The following is a 17,679-nucleotide window of genomic DNA, read 5'->3' on the forward strand; positions in this document are numbered from 1 at the left end:
GTTCACTTCAGCTCAATTCAGTAAATGTGAACAGGCCCTTAGTTTCAAAACATATGTAACATTTCGATTTTACACTATTTACTTATTATACTTTAGTTATATTTGTAATTTATATGTAAGAAGAAATACGCTTCGTGGTTATGTGATAGAACCATCACAAGCTAAAGTATATTTTCATTTCTCAAAATGTCAAATCATCTAAAATTTACATATATGAAATAAAGACAAATATTATTGAATCTTGTGCATCGGCATGAATGAAATTTTAATCGTAGAATTATGAAATAAAGAATTTACAAGGTAAACTTGAAGCCTATTGTCAATTTCTGTTTATTCTAGGAAGCTTAATTGTTAACAATAATTGTTTCACATTATTGGACGGGTCAGATCGTGTAAGCCTATATGTCGTGGAGAAAATACTGGTTGATCTTTATGATCAACATAATTTGTCAATCATAGGGGTGATGGTGTCTTTTTATTCATTAAGTCAAGGATAGTAATGTCATTGGACATGTATTGACGTGTTTATTGTGTCAACTATGCACTATTGTGTTTGATGGCATTAACAACAAACAAAATGTCCATTAGGGGCAAAGCCCAAAATCCCAAAATCACTCCTTTTCTCTCCTCTCTCTCTCTCTCAAGTCTCAGTAATGGTGAAAGTGTAGTAGCTCCGGCGATAGAGGGTGTAGCAGCGACAAACGAAAATGCAATGGGCACCTCTACGCTTTGGAGCTAATCAAGTCCTTATTTTCACCTTTTAATCCTAGGGTTTTCATTAATTTGGCGGCGAAACCGCCAAAGGTGGTGGTGTCGATAGACAGTTTAGTGGAGGAAGTAGCTTGGATACCTTTATTAACATTGATAAATGGAGTTAGGGTTCAGGCTTGTGTTCTTGATTAATTAAGCAGCTGACGAATTACAAGGTGAACTGGCTGTCAAGAGTATGCACTAGATTGACAAAAATATGTTAATCATGAAGATCAATTGGGACGAGCCCACTCACCTGTCACACTATGCTAGATTATATTGTATAAGTAGTTTTTCAATATAATTTTTCTTTCGTGAATTAATAAAAAAATACTCCATAAGTAAGTTTTGTCTCATCCGTATTAAGTTTTGAAAATTATATTGATGCACAAGCCTACGAGCCACGATCAATTGATCCAATAATGTGCCTCTCCTATTGTATCAAACTAACAACAATGAAAAATCATACAAAGTACTCCCTCTGCTTTTAAATACTTGCTCCACTTTCCTTTTGCGGCCGTTTTTAAGTACTTGCTTCATTTTCTTATTTGGAAAGCTTTCATAATATTTAATTCATTTCTCTCAACTAGAGGGACCCAATTTTATTACTTTTAGATTATCTCTCCTCCAATTTACCTTCCACTCACCCCACTATCTCCATACTTTATTACTTTCTCCAAATTCTCTTAAAACTCCGCGCATGAAAAAATGAAATAAGTATTTAAAAAACGGAGGGAGTAGTATACTAGTGCTCCCATAAAATGAGCTCTTCTTTAAGAAGAACAAGAGGGCAAATTTTGCATCTATAAAATAAAAATCTTGTGCAGCAGAAAGCCAGGCAACCGGCGAAAGCGGTAAAGAGAAAGAGAGAGAGTCTTGAATTTTCAACACGGTTTCACTTGATAGCAACCGGCAACGGATACTTTCTTACATATTTTACTCACTCATTAGACTTTTCATCTTTGTCAATGCTTAGTTAGCTCCCCAAACGTTTGTTTTCCTCCCAATTTCGTCTTCTCACATTTTCCGGTGCTCTTGCTCAACCCCCTTTTTTTTTTAGGGTTTTTCTCTCTCCTGGTAATCCTCTATCTTTCTCCATCTTCTTCCGCTGCTCTGATTTTGCTGAAATTCTGATTCAATTTCACAAATTTTCGAAAATTATTGCTCTTTTTTTTTTTTGCTGTTTTTTTGTTCAGTTTTTGATCTGGAATTTGTTTTAGTTTACATTTTTGTTTAATTGAACTTCTTTTGTTCTGATTTTGCTTGAACTCGTCTCTGAATCGTTGAAATTAATGAGAAAAACATTTGACCTAAATCTTGCATTTTTTTTTTGTAATTTAGGAATTTTCGATTAGTTTGATTTTATTGATGTTCAATTAATTTGTATGCTTTAATTGTTGCGATTGGGAGTGATTTGATTTTGTTCAGCTGGAAATTTGAGTTTATAATTGGAAAAATTAGTATGCTTATGTGTTTGTTGATGAATTACAATTTAAGAGTATGATTTTGTCTTAGATGTTTGAGTTGGGAGTATAAATGAAGATTTGTGTTTTCAATTGAAATCAGGAGCTGGTAGATTACTCTTGTTTCGGGTGTGTATGATTTGAAAACGTTGATTAAGCATCGGATGAGCACGATTTGAAGGCAATCGTCTCTGAGTACTATCCATTTTTAGTAGTTGTAGTATCAGTTGTTGTTGTCGTCATGTTGGTACAGAATCAGGGACGGGAGTCGCCAACTGAGAGTGCCAGTTCACGTGATACGTCACCTACTGCTGATGGAATTGTGGCGAATAAGCGGGAGAATGAGAGGAATGGTAATGATTATTCACAAGATACATCACCTGCTGCGGATGGATTCGTGATGAAGAGGCGGGAGAATGGGAGGAATGATGATGATTGTTTTGAGCAAGCCGGTTCACGTGATACGTCACCTACTGCTGATGGAATCGTGGCGAATAAGCGGGAGAATGAGAGGAATGGTAATGATTATTCACGAGATACATCACCTGCTGCGGATGGATTCGTGATGAAGAGGCGGGAGAATGGGAGGAATGATAATGATTGTTTTGAGCAAGCCGGTTCACATGATACGTCTCCTACTGCTAATAAAATTGTGGCAAAGAAGCGGGAGAATGAGAGGAATGGTAATGATTATTCACAAGATACCTCACCTGCTGCAAATGGATTTGTGATGACGAAGCGGGAGAATGAGAGGAATGATAATGATTGTTTTGAGCAATCAGTGGTTCGGAGGGGGATCTTCACGGGAGATAAGATTACTCTCCGTACCATAGCTGAAGAAAGGGTCGATGTTATCTCTGAGAAAATGCAGGTTCTTCCCGATGAATACTTTGAAGAGCTGAAGAATGGCCTGCGTGTTGTTCTTGAAGGAAATGGTGGCTCACAACAGCGGGAGGAATTCTTAGGCTTGCAGAAGCTTGTTCAGAGTAGGTCGGACTTAACTCCTAAGATGTTGCGACGAGCTCATCGTGTGCAACTTGAAATTCTTGTTGCCATGAAGATGGGAATCCAGGCTTTCTTGCATCCTAATGTCTGCCTTTCTCAAACTTCTCTCATTGAAATTTTTGGCTATAAGAGATGTCGAAACATTGCGTGCCAAAACCAGCTTCCTGTGGATGACTGTACCTGTGATGTGTGCACAAATAAGAGTGGTTTCTGTAATGTTTGTATGTGTGTAATATGTACTAAGTTCGATTTTGAAGTAAATACATGCCGATGGATTGGTTGTGACTTATGTTCACACTGGACCCATACAGATTGTGCAATACGGGATGGATTAATCTGTATGGGTACATCTGCTAGGGTTGGGACTGGACAGGCTGAGATGTTGTTCAGGTGTAGGGCTTGCAATAGGACATCTGAACTTCTGGGTTGGGTTAAAGATGTGTTCCAGCATTGTGCCCCCACTTGGAGCAGGACAGCTCTTATGACGGAACTTGACATAGTTGAACGCATATTCCGTGGAAGTGAAGATGTTAAAGGTAGGAAACTATTCTGGAAGTGTGAGGAGCTTGTAGAAAAGATGAAGAGTGGACTACCTGAGTCAGCAGCTTGCAGAGCAATCCTGATGTTCTTCCAAGGTACCAACTTTAACTAATTCTCATTAGATTCTGTCCATATGAAACTTGAATATGCTTGATATGAGTGTTGAATCTACAATAATATTCTACAGCTCTACTATTGAATGTGTTATAAAAAGGACTGATGAAAAATGGGAAAAAAGGTTTATTAATTGATTTTGCTTCAAATAAAAGAGAGTGGTAATGATGCGTTATAAACCTCTCACAGCTTTTTCTTGCTGTTTAACAATTTTTTGCACCATGCTATTAGTAAGATGGCATATTCTATTACTTCGTATTATGTTTAATGTCTATATATCATCGCTGAAAGACCTAAGAATGCTATAGTTTGTCCAAAGAAGAAGGGTATAATCCTTATTCCTTCATATCAACTTATGATGATGCTCTTCTCTAGTCACTTTGTATTCATAGTTAATAAAGAAGTTGAATCTTGTAACAACAAAAACCATAAAACATACTACTTCGTATTAAATATTGTCCCTTGTTTGAAGAGCTCGATGCGGACCCATCGAGGAGTGCAGGAATAGGGGAAGGTGGAAGACTGTTAGCACCACAGGAAGCCTGCAAACAAATTGCAGAAGTTGTGCAGGAAGCTATTAGGAAAATGGAGATGGTGGCTGAAGAAAAGCTAAGGATGTTGAAGAAAGCCCGCCTTAATCTTGAAACTTGTGACCGTGAGCTTGAAGACAAAGCTAGGGAAGCAGCAGAGCTAAAGCTTGAAAGGCAGAGAAGGAAGCAACAGATAGATGAGCTTGAAAGCATTGTGAAACTGAAACAGGCAGAAGCTGACATGTTCCAGCTTAAGGCTGATGAGACTAGACGAGAAGCTGAGATGCTCCAGAAAATTGCTCTTGCCAAATCAGAGAAATCAGAAGAAGACTATCGCACTAGATACCTCAAACTTAAGCTGAGTGAAGCAGAGGCAGAAAAGCAATACCTATTCCAAAAGATGAAATCTCAGGATAGTTCTCGTGCTACGCATGGCAATGATGGGAATGACTCTTCACAGATGTTCTCTAATGCACTAAAAAATGTGTACAATGTTTCATCCAGTGCTGATTGCCAGACCAGTGAGAGGAACTCTGGAAGAAAGAATTAATGAATGATGATATAGTGATCTCTCGTATGAATGGTAAAGAATAGATGCCGTTCCTAGGACATGTCGATGTTCAATTGCAGGTACTGGTTTATTCTATAACTTTTTGCTTTTTAACTGGCAGTTGTACTAAAGTAGGAAGTGTTGAATGTACAAGGTCTTGTTTTACTTATCCTCATCTTGATGTCAATTCCTGTAGTTCTTTTCAGCATAATTTGCTGGCTGTGATGGACTAACTGGTTTATTATATGCTATATATATGATGCTGTTGTGGTATTTCATGCGCATCCTAATCTTTGTATGTACAGATATTTGCATAGAGAGCGCGAGTCCAGAAGAACTTCTCAATATGTTTGATTCTGGTTCAAGTAAATTTTGACCGAGTGTTACATGCTAGTTTGATAGTTTCTAAGAAAAATACATTATCACGTGGGGTCTTATTTGCGTGTATTTTTCATAATTTTTTATTAACATAGTAATTTAAGATGTTTTTATGAAGTAAATAGATACTTCGTATAAGATAAAGTCTGGTTTTGTTTGATCTGAATCTTTTTAGTAATTGATCTAAATTTAAGGACAACTCTAGTAAGTTTATGATATAAGGTGAAGAGAACATAGACAATGCCAAAGTGGGAGGATGGATTTTCTTGAAGCCTATGCATAAGCAAAATTGCATAGATGTTGATGAATTTCGGGGAATTCAAACTTGCACGATTAACCCGCGTTGGACTTGTATGAAGATCGAAAGCCAAAAATTTTAGAAAAGTCTGAATCAAATAGCTCAAAATGCACCCTTAAACATGATACCATGACAAATATTTTACGTTCCATCTTAAAATAATAGACCAACTCTTCTATCATAATCACATCACTTGTACTGATAATTATATGGTAATGACATATTTTAAGCAAATAATATGTCAAAATCAAAAGATGTAGGATGGTTTAAGATAAGAGTACAATATGGAACATTTCAACATATGATGTCAAATTAGAGTTGGTTGCTCCCTGAATCTGTATCATCAGACAAAGGTCATAAAATATTTATACGGAGTATCATTTTATAAGAAAAGTCATTATCAACCAACCACTAATAAAGAAAATTTAGTCTTAATCTTAGTAGCAAATCGTTTACTTAATCTTGTATAATCTTATCTGTATTACCTACTAACATATGTTATTAAACTAGATAAAATACTCTCTGTGTATTTTTCATATGTATTTTTTTTTTTTAACAATGTATCCACTTTTACTATACTCTATTTTATACACATTTTTTAGTGACGAGTATTTTCTACACATTTTAGGTGTTGTTTGGTTAGCTTGCAAAAATGTGGGAAATGAAAATTCATGGGAATTTGAAAATGGGGTAGTTGTTTGGTTTAACCACAAACTGTGAAAATAGATTAATTAGAAATTCATGGGAATTTGGACTTCCCACAAAACATGGGAAGTTAATTACCTACCACCCCCTTGGTCACTCAAAATTTCCATGAATTTCAAATTTCCTTATGACAACCAAACAACTTAATGTTTGAAGGAAATATATTCCCATAAAATACAAATTACCATAGAAATTTAATTCATATGTTAACCAAACAAGCCCTTAATGTCGTACGGATTACCTCTTACCCCACAATATTTACGTCTTAGGATTAGCAATCTGAAAGTTCAATATGAATCCTATTGTGCGCTTTGTAAACCGTGGGCCGCATAATGCTGTGTTCATTGAGGTGTTTTGGGCCTTGAACAATATTTAGTCTTAAGTTGACAATTTTGTTTTAGTCAGCATTTTCTGCTTTGGTTTAGTGGTTTGCGCCAATGAGGTCAAAAGTTCATACTCTTACAAGTTACAAGAAGACATGTTACTGGACATGTCTTAGTGTCGGTAGGTTCGCAAGGTTGTTTCATGTCGGACCGTGTCGTGTTTTTGTATAAACGTTAGGAGTTGCCCTGGCCTTGTATTGTATTAGTTTGCATAGACTGTATATCAAGCTTGTGTAAGTTAAATTCTCGTATTATCTCATAAGGTCGATTAAACTTTATCAATTATAGAGTATTTTGTATCTTTAAATAACAAACACTTATACTTCATGATACATTTTTTTGTAAAAATCCTTTATTAGGAGTCACGTATAAAGTTGTACTCCGTAAGTTGTAAGACTTGTAACTAATTATAAGAAACAAAAAGGCAGGAAATAATCATTATGTAGAGGACATATTGGTAGCCTCCCATAAAAAACTTATCTCAAATTGTGACAATCTTTATTTGGACAATAAGGGCTCACAATGAAAGTTGCATCATCCAATACAATGTCTTTAAAAAAAATGAAAGGTTTTATTCCTTTCAAAAATAGCTAAATTGGGACTACTTTATTTATAATAAACAAGTAGGTGAGGGTCCCCACACCAATTGGTAGCTAGCGTATAAAAAATCAAGATTTCAACAATATAATTATATGCCCATTTCAGTAAACAACAAAAACATTCTTACTTGGGCTAACCTACTCTCAACGTCACAAGATTATTTGTTTCAACTTTCAAGTCTTGTGTTTTCTTGTAAAGATTGTACTTGTTTCTTCTTTTTTTCTTTTTTTTTTTTTCTTTTACTCGTACTTAGGTGCCAATATGTATAACTATTTATATATGCATGCGACCGTAACTTTACGTTAAACGTATGAGTGATTTTAATTATGTTATGTTTATAAGGTGTGAACATGTTCTAGTGTTCAACTTAAATCGGTTATCTTTTTATACTAATGATGTACTTAGGATCTATTCTATTCAGCTTGATTTCAGTTGAGTTCAGTTCCAATCAATTCAGTTCAATTCCTAATTTCCTTCCCTCATAAACAATTCATTTCAGCTCTATCCAGTTCAGTTCAGCCCCAATCAGTTCAGTTTAATTGTTTTCAGTAAATCGGAACATGCCTTTTATTTTGTCTTATTTGAAATAATGTATTCTCTATAATTGAAAGCTGTAAGTGGTTTTAAAACTAATCTTGTATATTCTAAGATGATATCGTTAAACTAATGTGAATATCCAACTACGATAATCATTACCCTAATATGAGCATATTGCCAAGCTAGATGACTAGACGTGATCTTAATTGGTTAGTTGAAGAATGGAATTCTCATGGAAATGGATTGTAGAGGCATGATGGACCACTACCAGGTAGGGACTCTCATGCCCAATACCTGGGGGTATATTTTTCATTCAACATATATTGGATAGTAACATCATTAATAGTTACCACATGAGTTGGCAGTAATAAAAGTAGTTTATCTCTCATACTTTTGGGAAAGATACCACCACTGTCGTCAATCTGTCATTGCCGCTTTCCTCCATTAACACCACCACCAAAACCAAAGAAAATCACCATTATCATCATCTTCTTCTTCATCAATTACATGATGGTTTACATTATTGCACCGCCTTACCACCACCACTATCGGATGTCCAATAACAGCATACAAATCAATAGTAGTAGTATACAATCAACAATAACAGTTTATTAATTAACAATAACAGTACAAACTTAACCTAAACCAAAGTTATAAAACGATACTCCGTAACATTTAAATCAAACCCATGAAATTTCCAAAAAAAAAACAGAAAGCATATAAACCCAGATTCACATATAAATAAAATAACTTTTTAATTTTACTAATCAGCCAATAACAGTATACTAATAAAAATAACAGTATACTAATAAAAAATAACAGTGTACTAATAAAAAATAACAGTATAACAATTTACAATAACTGTGTAAAATCATTAATAGTTATGACTGCCAAATAATTTTCATTGTCGACTTCAACCCCAAACATCCAAAGCTTAGATGAATAATCATCCTACTTGATTTGTATATTATCTACAAAAGCTTGCAAATTCCATGGATAAAGATCAGAGCTTTGCACTTAATTTCCACTACAAGAAAAATGTCTTTTCGTAGCGATTATTTTGTAGCGATTGTACATTCGCTACAATATGCAAGTATGTTTGTGAAATAATTAAGGAAATCGTATCATTTTACAATCGCCATGGTTTTCTCATATAAAATCGATACGGAAAACATAATAATACATATCCACACTATTTTTACACATTTATATAATTTTGAGAAATCGTATCATTTCCAATCGCCATTAAATCCCAAAAATCAATACGAAAAGCCCTTTCTACACTAGATATATAAATATTGTTTGACAAAGAATACATAATATATGTCATAGCTTATTGGTGAAGCATTTAATATAAGAGTTTGAGGTTGTAGGTTCGAATATTGTAAATATCATATGCATGCTTTTTTTTTTTTTTAAAGAAAATGAGTTCAACATTTATAGCGATTGTAATCGCTACAATAATCACCACGATTGAATGTAGTTTTTCGTATCAATTATTGAGGCCAACCCCAGCGATATTGAAAACCACTACTAAAGGCTAAGGTAACAGGGAATATTGTATCGAATGACCATTCGTTGGGAAAGCTTTTTGTTGCAAATACAATCGATACTAAAGGTTAAAATAATCGCTACGAAAAGGTTATTTTCTCGTAGTGTTCGTTCCACAAGGGAGCTCGACTTTCCCTCGAGATTTTCGATCAATAGCCACCATATTTGGAATCTCCTCCAGATCTCCGGTGAATAGCCGACTATGATGCCATTTTTGAGAACTCCATCTAATCCTCTAGTGTTTTTTCATGGAGAAATGGTTTCCCCAACTATTTACCCCGATTAAGGTGGATTTCCATATTTAGGTGGAAGTTCTAGCCAAATTCCCTCTCTAAGCTACCTTCAGCTACACCACCGACGCCGATTCACTGTTTTTCGCGAGAAGAGCAGCAACTAAAGGGGGGGGGGGGGGAAGTAACTTCTCTCTCCTTTTTTTTTACCCAACCCTTTTTCATTTTACCCCCTCCCTATTTTATTTTATCTTTTTTTAATTTGCAAATATATTTTTTTATTAGGGTATTGGACAGGGGGGCCTATACCTGGTAAAGGGCAATAGTTTCTCATGGATTGTACTAGCCAGAGATGACTGTTGCTAGATAGTTTACTCACATACTATAAGATAGACTATAGAAAGAAATGGGGATGCATAAGAGATTAAATAAAATTGACAAATGAGATATTGAGAATAAGTGGTACGTAAAGAGCACTAGTATAGGCATGATTTGAACTTATATTATGCTTGTCAAAAAAGTGGAAGGCACAAAATTTTCATGAAGCACATTTTATTCAAGGGCTTCTACAAGCTACATATATAAGAAATGAAGCTTTCATGAAAAAGCTAAGGAGATGCATATCTCGATTTAAGATAATTTACGGCTTGTTCTCATTAACTGAACTCAGCTGAACTGAACTGAACTGAACTTATTAGAGCTGAACTTAACTGAATATATTAGAGCTGAACTGAACTTATTAGAGTTGAACTGAACTGAACTTATTAGAGCTGAACTGAACCAAACTGAACTGAAATGAATATTTTATAAGAGAAGGAAATTAGGAGCTAAACTAAACTGAACTTATTAGAGATGAACTAAACTGAACTGAACTGAACTAATTAGAGTTGAACTGAACTGAAAATAAACGTATTAGAACAGGCCCTTAGTTTAATGTCCAGATTAGGTTACGTATCATCCCTAAATAGTTGATATTGACATGAGATAAAGCTTAATAAACTTTTTAATGTTGAGTTTATAAATGGAGGGATATATTCCAGATATAGTTTCCTTAATCGCTCTTGATTAAAACTTATCTAAATGACGAGTTGACTTAGGATTTGTTCACATTTACTGAACTGAGCTGAACTGATTAGAGTGGAACTGAACTGAACTGAACTGAATATTTTATGAGAGAGGGAAATTAGGAACTGAACTGATTGAAGCTGAACTGAATTGAACTGAACTGAACTGAACTGAACTGAACTGATTGGAGCTGAACTGAACTGAAATTAAGTAAATGTGAACAGATCATCCTTAGGCCTTATTCTTTTTAAATATAATAATTTCATTTAAAGTATCAATTCTTAGACATTTTACACAAACAAATTTATTTAGACAAAATAAGTTTCTTTTTTTTTTTTTTTTTTTTGTTGAAGGGCAAAAGTTATTCTAAGCAAATTAAGTACAATTCATAAAAGTTTTAGATAAGATACACGAAGTATTATTTAGACAAAATAAGTCGAATAGAACGAAGCATTAAAACGTTAAACAAAGATAATATTTTCTACTATTCCAAAGGAAGCCAAAAAAGCAGTGAAAAGAATAGTTGAAAAATCACACGAACACAAGTCATTCATTGAAGCTAGGAGGAATATGGAACCAAATATATGGGTTCAGCTTTTGTTCTAAAAATGGGAGGGTGTAAACTGGAAAGAATCATTCAAAAAAGGCTCCCTTTTTCTCGTATAAAAAGCATATAGTAAAATGAAAGTACTTGTATAAAATATTATCATAATTAAAAAATGCATGGTTATGTTATGTATGTAGCTTTATCGGTAATATTAATACAGTACAGTAACACATAATCAGATGCCAAAAGCATATTAATTAGTAGCACGCCGCTGAACCTTTCACAAAATTTAGAGTCACTTTTTCTTGTTTTTTGCATCGAAAGTTGCAAATTATTTTGACTCATATTTATGTTCCTGACTTTGCTCACTTTCTGTTACTTATTCACTAACCTTCTTTGGTTTAATTATTTCTACTAAAGTAATGCATTATATTACCAAGTATATAGATTTTTTTTTTATTGAAACCAAGTATATAGATATTTTGCAAAAGAATGAAAAAAAAAAAAAAAAAAAAAACACGATTCCATTTGAGTTTTTATTTGCTTCATTTTAAGGTAAGTGTATACAAGTTGTCTATCAGAGATTGCAAATTGAAAAAACAAATAGTATGAGGATGAAAATGAGATTAAAGAAGTATATACTTGGATTCATAGTTATCATAATCATGATTGCTTTTTTACTAGATCGATACCATGTTAAAATATCAACTCAATCAAAAGTTCAATATATATATATATATATATATATATATATATATATATATATATATATATATATATATATATATATATATATATATATATATATATATTATATATATATACTTGGATTATTCTCAATTAGTTATCACGTTTATTGATATTCATTTTAGCTAGGTAATCTCATAAAGTTATCAACATAACTTGATCTCTAAACCTTGTTCTTACTTCTTAGGCTTTGAGCTTTGTCACTATGTCGTGTTAGAATTTTGAAAATTATTACAACAAAGCACATGATTGATAAGGGACTATCAACAAAGTGCATGAAAAAAAGAACATGCCATGCATGCATAAGGTGAATTTTGTTTTATCCTCTTGTTAGAATTATTAATTGATCGAATTAATTATATATTGCATCTATTTGAATAAATTATCCTAGGACAAGTAATAGTAATACAAATGATGGTGGTGGAGGGGTCAACAACTTCTTAGTTCCCCTCAATTAAAAAAAAAAAGGAAAATGCTATACATAGCTCTAAGGGCTAAAAAAAATCTTGCTAACGAGCGTCCCGTGGCGTTAGGTAAGGAATAATTATATTAATTAAAACAGTATTAAATAATTAGGAATGCAAGAAAAATCATGCGTCGTTCAATGTAATTAATGTTAGTTTTACTTTAATATTGTCACTTTTAATTCTCTTATCTAACGCCCCGGAACGCTCATTAGGTTTTGCTAGGAAAAAAAAAACAATAAATAAAAAGGAAAAATCTTAGTTGAAAATGTAATCATTAAAGTGTGAAATATGCTTCAATTGACTCATGAAATTGAGATATACCTAGTGAAATAAACTTGAAAGCTATTTCACAAACATAAAAATAAAAAGCATGGTCCCAAAAATCTCACCCACACAATCAATGCACATGAGACACAACACTTAATTAATGAGAGATTATTGTTTAATTGCCAGCCATAATGCCGTATTAGTCAACTTGTTCGAGCAATTGATGGCAATGATTAGAATTATATATTAGATTTATAATTTCCTTCTGTTATGATTTAGGTCACTATTGTACTGGATTTTCTTAAACTAATGCTTTTTTTTTCAAAGGTTATTGTGCTTGATGATATATATTTTCATGTTTCATTCTTATGATAACGTTTTGTTGTCTTTGGTTTGAAGGAGTGCAAATAAAGTCTATTTTATCGATCTTGTTGAGTGTTGTGTAATTGCTAAAAATATTATATTATAAGAGGTATTTTAGCGTGTATGTGTGGATGACTTAGCTTGATGTTATATTTGATGTAATTCGTAACACATGACCGTATGAATTCTCTCAAGCCTTGGATTTGAAGGTTGTGGGGATTTGACACTTTAGAGGAGTTCTAAGGAGAAAAAAAAAAAAAAAAAAAAAAAAAAAAAAAAAAAAAAAAAAAAAACATATATATGACCATTATTATGACATTTATGGAATGATCTCATCAACTGATATTTACTAATATAAACATTTTAATATTTACATATTATCGTTGTAATTTGAATTTGAGTAGCTATTATTGACTCACGTATACTTAACTTATTCAAACTACTTTTCGCGAAATTAGGTAAAGTATCGTTATGGAATTTTAAGCATTTTTTTGAATACTTGAAACAAATGTGCCAAATTAATATTATACATACTTTGTAACATTAAAATACAGGCAGTATCAACATTATTGTACTGCTACTAGACCCTAGAGAGTCAAAACTCAAAATTAATTGAAGAAAAGGCATAAAAAAATACTTGTATTTAAATTAAAGCGGAAAACATTTCAAAAATCATTTGGTGGTTCACACATACTAATAATCTACTATCTCATTGATCTCAACCAACATATAGTTGCTTTCTATCATTAAAATTAAATTTAAATAATTAGTAGCTTACTTGCTTCAGACTATTACACAAATACAGCTTGATTGGTATAATTAGTTGGCTTAAACTTGAATGGTGAATAATGACAAAGTTTTAGGAGTAGTTCCTTTTATTATGCATGCAAATTGTATTATTATTGTTCTGGCTTTTAATTAGGATATTGCTAGTTAATTGATTCGTTAATTATTGATGTTTTTTTTTATTTTTATTTTTTTATGGGGCCTCATTTTATCAATTTACATTTGAGAAAAGAAAATGATATTTACTCATTAGTATGTGTTTTTATCCATTGGAAACATACATAAAATTAAAGCTAATTTATTCTAAAACACTATACATGATAACATCTTTATATATATATATATATATATATATATATATATCAGTAAAAAACATAGTCAAGTATGTATATAAAAAGTACAAAAATTAAATTATTGCGAATAATCTAATTCAATGGTAGTATGAAGTCTATAAACTAATTGAAATGTGTTTTATACTTTTATGTTTTGTTTGTTTAGTACTATGTACTTTAACATAGTTGTTTTGTTTGTTTGTTCCCCAATCAAAGGTTCTTGTACTACGGTTTGGTAAATGAAACACAAACCCAATTTTATGAAATGAAGTACGCGTTGCTGTGTCTATGAACTCAAATTACCTTCATGTATTTCTTTCATCGATCTACTCACGAAAAAAAAATACTCTTTCGTTGCAATTTATTGAGAGGGGTAAAAAAACCCAAAATACACATCCACTGGAGTTAAGGGTTAGCATAATTGGAAACAAAATCCGTTTTCAAGTTACGGAAGCACCAACACCCACGAATGTAGGTAATTTATGTAATTTTATTAATCACTACTAATATTAGAATTTATCTTATTTAAACTTATTATTCGAACATAATATGAGTAAACTTAATTATAAATAAACTAAACTACCTACCAAATACTAAAAACAACTTCTGTTTTATTTTAATTGATTTTAAGTTTTTAACATTAAAAAATTAGAAGCTGTGAAACGTTTTTACTAACAAACGCTTAAAGTAACAAAAAAAAAATAATTGAGTGTCCCACTCTATTAGGCCAAATCCATTAAATTAAAGGCGCTAATTAATAAACTAACTCATAGGATTAGTTAAAGAGGGGCCTAATTAGGATTAATTAAGTAATAACAATGATAATAATAATAATAAAATTATTAAATGGTGCATTTTATTATCGTGGACAAAGCATAAAACCGACATATATTGTCACGGGTGCTGACATCACCTCTTACTTAAAGTCCCTAAACAAATCCATCAAGATCTTCTTTAGTCCCCCCCCCCCCCCCCCCCCTATTTTCCAATTTTTTACCTTTCTATTTACGATTAATCAATGCAAATATTGTAAAATACGAATATACTTCGAATTTTATTGAGTTAAGTATTAAAGGGGTGTTTTTAGGTGACTTAACTCACATTTAACCCAAGAAGAATTAAGTCCCTTGTAAAGAATTAAGTCTCTCATTATTGTCTTGATTAAACCAAATGAATTTAATACCTTCATTAATCATTCTTGTTTTTTTTTTTTTTTTTTTTTTTGATTTGAAAGAAACGTGAGGCTTAATATTAATCAAGGAGTTAAATTACATCCAGGTCCGCAATAGTGGATACACTATGCGGAAAAGAACTCAGAAACAATTGTTCAACCCCACCCATAGAAACTAGCCTGGCAACTAAGTGTGCAACAACATTCCCCCCTTTCTTCAAGAAAAGGCATTAAAGCCACCATTCAAAACATCAATATCTTTTTTTTTTTTTTTTTTTGAAATATCAAAACATCAATATCTTCAAGAACTAGATCAGTAGGAGTTCTTCCATTACGAGATAACACTCCCCTCGTTGCACAATGCACACTCAGCTCTTACACCTCCATGTCCACCCAAGACAGCAACATTATATGATCTGAAATATAATCGTTTGAAATTAAGAGAGTGCAACAACAAAAGCTTTGTTTTTTTAAAATTTGTTATCCAAAAAAATAATTCTTTCAATAATAATTTCTTAACAAAAAAAAAACCAAAGCATGTTCTTCATCTTCATGGTTATAGCTTATTTGTCTTTCTTTTGTAGCAGAAGCACACATCAGTAGTTTCAATAAATACTTGCAGAGCCCTGAAATTAAAAATAAATTATGGACTGTATAAAAATAAATTAAAAAATTAGGGACTCAATTCTTTACAAATTAAAATATTAACAAAAAAAAACATACTTTTTTTTTAATTGGTTAACCAAAGGGACTCAATTGTTTAACCAAGGGGACTCAATTCTTTCCCCTTAATTAATTAAAACCCACCGATAACCCAAGCCCGTTCTAGCCCAGTCCCCTTTTCCTCTTTAAAATAAATTGAGTCCCCTTTTCCTATATTTTGCAAGAATTGAGTCACCTATTTTAGACTTAACTCAATTTTATTTGATGGACATAAATTAGACCTTGTTAATGGACGAGATTTGGTGTAAATAAATTAGGGTCAAACTCTAATATGGAACATTATAGGGCTAATTATTATTATTATTATTATTATTTTTTTGAAAGAAGTCCCAAATGATACTAAATTTCATTAATATAAGCCATACGGCATCTACAATTAACAATGAACGATAATGAAAACAAATTTAACAAAATCAAACAAGAATTAATCGGGGAACGGCTAAGAATCCAAATACATAAATATAACAATTCGGCATATTCTCGATTTGTTGTCTCATACAACTTTTTGAGTGGATCCGTCGTCGCTTCACAATTTTGTAAGAAAGTTAATTCTTATACTGATTTCGTAACCCGAATCCGAGCCATAATCAATAGTAGCCCCGCACAAACGGGGACCAAATTAAGCACAAATAAAACCTTGTCTTTCGAAGGAGTACGAAAAACCTTGTCTTTCGAAGGAGATCGAAACAACCTTGTCTTTCGAAGGAGACATTATTGTAACCTAAAACAAAAGGCTTAAAAGAAAATAAAGATTGGGGCTTTCCACCGGTGAAATCCGATGGAAGCCCCTTGAAAATTGACAATGGAGACTAGGTTTAGGAGAGAGAAGAGAGAAAAGGAGGCTAGGGTTTCACATAGGGCTAATTATTAAGATATGCCAAATCCATTCAAAAAAAAGAAAAATTAAGATATGCCAAATAATTTGAAAGTTAGTCGTTATTGATTTATTATGGAACATTATAGGGCTAAATTTGTATTCACTTGTAATTCAATATTGTCTTGTTATGTTCAAACTATTACAACCCTTCGTAAAATGACCATTTTATAATTAGATACTAGGTTAGAACCTGTGCGATGCACAGTTTATATAAAACCTATTTTTAATTTATACATTTTAAAAATAAATCTCTATTGTACATGAATATAAATAAGAATTACGTACATTTTGTAATTTTAAAATTTTTTTATTTTCATCAAAATTATGATATAGTGATCAACGTTGTCTAATTCATAGTTCAATGTAGGAGGTCATATATATTAGTGCGCTCTTCAAAATTGTTAAATTTTCAACGATAACCTGATAGGTTTTAGTTGTAATGTAGAAGCTTATAATATTTAAATTTCAAAAATATAAAATATGATAGCAAAAAAAAAAAAAAAAGATGATGACATCATCATTGCATTTAGGCGGAAATTTTTTTATTGAGAGAGCGACACATGTACAATGATGATGTCAGCAACTTCTGTTTTAGTAATAGTTAATAGATTCTTTTAACCCACATCGATTCTAACCTAATCTGTCTAACAATGTTGAGTACATGGTAGAAAATTACAGTCATTGACTTGTGGTACCAATA

At 32.3% G+C, this 17,679-nt stretch overlaps 1 protein-coding gene across 1 annotated transcript; it reads left to right on the forward strand.

Annotated features, from left to right (window-relative positions):
• The first annotated feature begins 1,683 nt into the window (after positions 1-1,683).
• LOC145619520 (OBERON-like protein) lies at positions 1,684-5,225 on the forward strand. The gene is made up of 3 exons (XM_081674230.1): positions 1,684-1,827; positions 2,317-3,853; positions 4,345-5,225. The coding sequence occupies exons 2-3, from the start codon at positions 2,455-2,457 to the stop codon at positions 4,950-4,952; spliced, it is 2,007 nt and encodes a 668-aa protein (XP_081530356.1). The 5' UTR covers positions 1,684-1,827; positions 2,317-2,454; the 3' UTR covers positions 4,953-5,225.
• The last annotated feature ends 12,454 nt before the right edge of the window (positions 5,226-17,679 follow it).

The sequence above is a fragment of the Chenopodium album genome, chromosome 27 (genome assembly GCF_948465745.1).
Source record: "Chenopodium album chromosome 27, dcCheAlbu1.1, whole genome shotgun sequence".
Taxonomy (NCBI): Eukaryota; Viridiplantae; Streptophyta; class Magnoliopsida; order Caryophyllales; family Amaranthaceae; genus Chenopodium; species Chenopodium album.